The 2,500-nt window shown below is 44.7% G+C and overlaps 1 protein-coding gene and 1 long non-coding RNA gene across 3 annotated transcripts in view; both read right to left on the bottom strand.

Annotated features, from left to right (window-relative positions):
* LOC138955387 (uncharacterized) overlaps positions 1-1,716 on the bottom strand; it is a 2,260-nt gene extending 544 nt beyond the window's left edge. Inside the window, exons 1-2 of one of the 2 annotated variants that reach the window (XM_070327000.1) lie at positions 1,501-1,716; positions 563-1,070 (exon numbers count right to left, since the gene is read on the bottom strand). In XM_070327000.1, coding sequence (XP_070183101.1) covers positions 592-1,070; positions 1,501-1,702 — 681 coding nt within the window. In that variant the 5' untranslated portion in view covers positions 1,703-1,716 and the 3' untranslated portion in view covers positions 563-591. Of the gene's footprint in view, positions 1-562; positions 1,086-1,500 lie in introns of both variants that reach the window. The other variant, XM_070326999.1, reaches the window with a different exon arrangement.
* A 510-nt stretch (positions 1,717-2,226) lies between these two features.
* LOC138955388 (uncharacterized) overlaps positions 2,227-2,500 on the bottom strand; it is a 4,788-nt gene continuing 4,514 nt past the window's right edge. Inside the window, exon 3 of the long non-coding RNA XR_011452219.1 lies at positions 2,227-2,264. This is a non-coding gene — a long non-coding RNA (uncharacterized lncRNA). The remainder of the gene's footprint in view (positions 2,265-2,500) is intronic.

A 2,500-nucleotide genomic window follows, 5' to 3' on the forward strand; every position in this document is an offset into this window, starting at 1 on the left:
GCTCGGAAGCGAGAGGTTGCGTGTTCAGGCCTGGGTCAGGCCGCAATTTTCTCCCCCCTTTCCTAACCTAGGTGGTGGGTTCAAGTGCTAGTCTTTCGGATGAGACGAAAAACCGAGGTCCCTTCGTGTACACTACATTGGGGTGTGCACGTTAAAGATCCCACGATTGACAAAAGGGTCTTTCCTGGCAAAATTGTATAGGCATAGATAAAAATGTCCACCAAATACCCGTGTGACTTGGAATAAAGTGTAAAAAAAATCCCATCTCACACGGCATTAAGTGTCAGGGCTTGAACATATGAATACACGCATGCAGGAAAAAAAAAATGGGTAGCGCCGTATACTGTATGGCAGCTCGCTTTCCCCAGGGAGAAAGCAGCCCGAATTTCTGTGAGGTTACCATCATGGACTATATAAAATCCTATCCTATCCTATCCTATCCTATCACAAGCATCACCCCCCCCACACACACACACACACATGCGTACACTCAAACGCATACCGCATTTACGCATGCCCTATGATCACAATCATGCATATGACAAGGACACAATTATTTTACCTCTTTTACTTCTACTTGGGTTTGTGCACCTACGCGTAAGTTGCTCCGTCCTCGTCCGGTGTCCTGGGAACCGAGACAGCAGTCTTGGCTGGCTTGGCAGTCTTGTCCACCTGAGCATATATATAGGGGACAGGAGCAGCAGTGACATCATTGTTTTCAGGAATGTGCACTTCGGACAGTCCACTGGAATTGCTCGCCTCCTTCTTTTTTGAAGCCTTATTCACGACAGCATATTCGTCTGTCACAGTGGTTGCTTGAGATGTGTCAAGATGGTCCGAAGCAGCGGGCTTGTTCTTCTTTGGTTTGGACTTATCCACAGCCGCGTAGACATCTTGTTTTGGAGCGGCGTACATACCAACATCGTCCTCTTCTGCGGCAGGTGTGTTGTCGGGAATGGTCGCTGGCTCGTCGCCTCCTGGAAATGCGTAGATGCCAAACTCCGGAGGGCCAGCAGAAGTGTCATCATCAGCATTCTGAGAAGGTTCCAGGGCCACTCCAGTCCCATTTTCTGGATTGTAGTGCACTTCAACGTGTAAGAAAAAGAGAAATACATCCAGTGAATATGAACACATTACAGAGGTACCTGTAATGTGTGGACCCTCCGATGAGAGGACACCTCACTTGAAAGGACACATGTGTCCCTTTTTTCTATTTTCTCTACCAAAATATACCTGTGATGACCTGCAATGTATGGACACTTTTGGTTGGTTGCAAGGATATCCTTTCATCGCAGATACCACGGTATCAACATTAATCGATCAAAAGCGAATCAGTACGCAATTGTTAACACACAATCGCATGCAAACGAAACCAAGACATAAAGGCACAAACAAACAAACAAATACATGTTTAAAATCAAACAAACGGTATTTACACGTCGAGAGACACCAAAGCAAACATAATGGAAGTAACACAGAGTGTCTTTGCATGACAATTACCTTGGTGTTCATGGGAGGCATCTTTCCCGGAATGTTCCCTTCTCCTTTTTCTTCTGACAATAATGACCACGACAACGATGACGATGACGACGACAAAAGCTGCCACTGCACCGCCAACAATAGCTTCCACTGGAGCGTCCGTGGGATTTGTATCTTGAGGTGAATTCATATCAGTGCCAGTCGTTGGACCTAAAGAAAACATTGAGCAAGCCTGTACATACAGTGTGTTACTTCTGGAGACAATGAATAAAGAACATGGTTATGTTGGTAAATGTAAGCCAGTGAGCTTAGACGTGTGTGTGAGGAGAGTATATATTATAATCATATTGTTGTATTCTAACCTGTATTAGCTAGTGTTCCTACAAATTACAAATTGCACACATGTGTGCGTCCGACCGTAATCTGTGTCTGTCTGTCTGTCTGTCTGTGTGTCTCTGTCTTTGTCTTTGTCTGTCTATGTCTGCCTGTCTATCTGCCTGTCTGTCTGTGTTTCTGTCTGTCTGTCTGTCTATCTGTCTGTCTGTCTGTACGTCTGGCTGTCTGGCTGGCTGTCTGGCTGTCTGTCTGTCTGTCTCTCTCTCTCTTTCTCTCTCTTTCTCTCTCTCTCTCTTTCTCTCTCTCTCTCTCTCTTTCTCTCTCTCTCTCTCTCTCTCTCTCTCTCTCTCTCTCTCTCTCTCTTGCTGTTTTAAACCAGAAAAAATGGATCCGGTGCAAAAACGTGTTATTACCTTTAGTAGACCCAGAACTTGGTTGCGACGAAGTTTCTGAATAAGAAAAGAAATAGACTTACATCAATCACTTTGCCTATCTTTCTCACATACACCGACCGCAGACAACTCATCTCATAGTTGTACACTTCCAAGTAAAGTCCAAGACGTGGTTGGCATTTCAAAGAATTACATCATTAAGTACGCATGCATAACTGTTGTGATTGTATTGCAAACAATAATAAGGTCACGCGCATACGAAAAATACCGAACTCAGTTGTAGGTATTTCTGC

This window comes from Littorina saxatilis, unplaced genomic scaffold, assembly GCF_037325665.1.
Source record: "Littorina saxatilis isolate snail1 unplaced genomic scaffold, US_GU_Lsax_2.0 scaffold_1421, whole genome shotgun sequence".
Lineage (NCBI taxonomy): Eukaryota > Metazoa > Mollusca > Gastropoda > Littorinimorpha > Littorinidae > Littorina > Littorina saxatilis.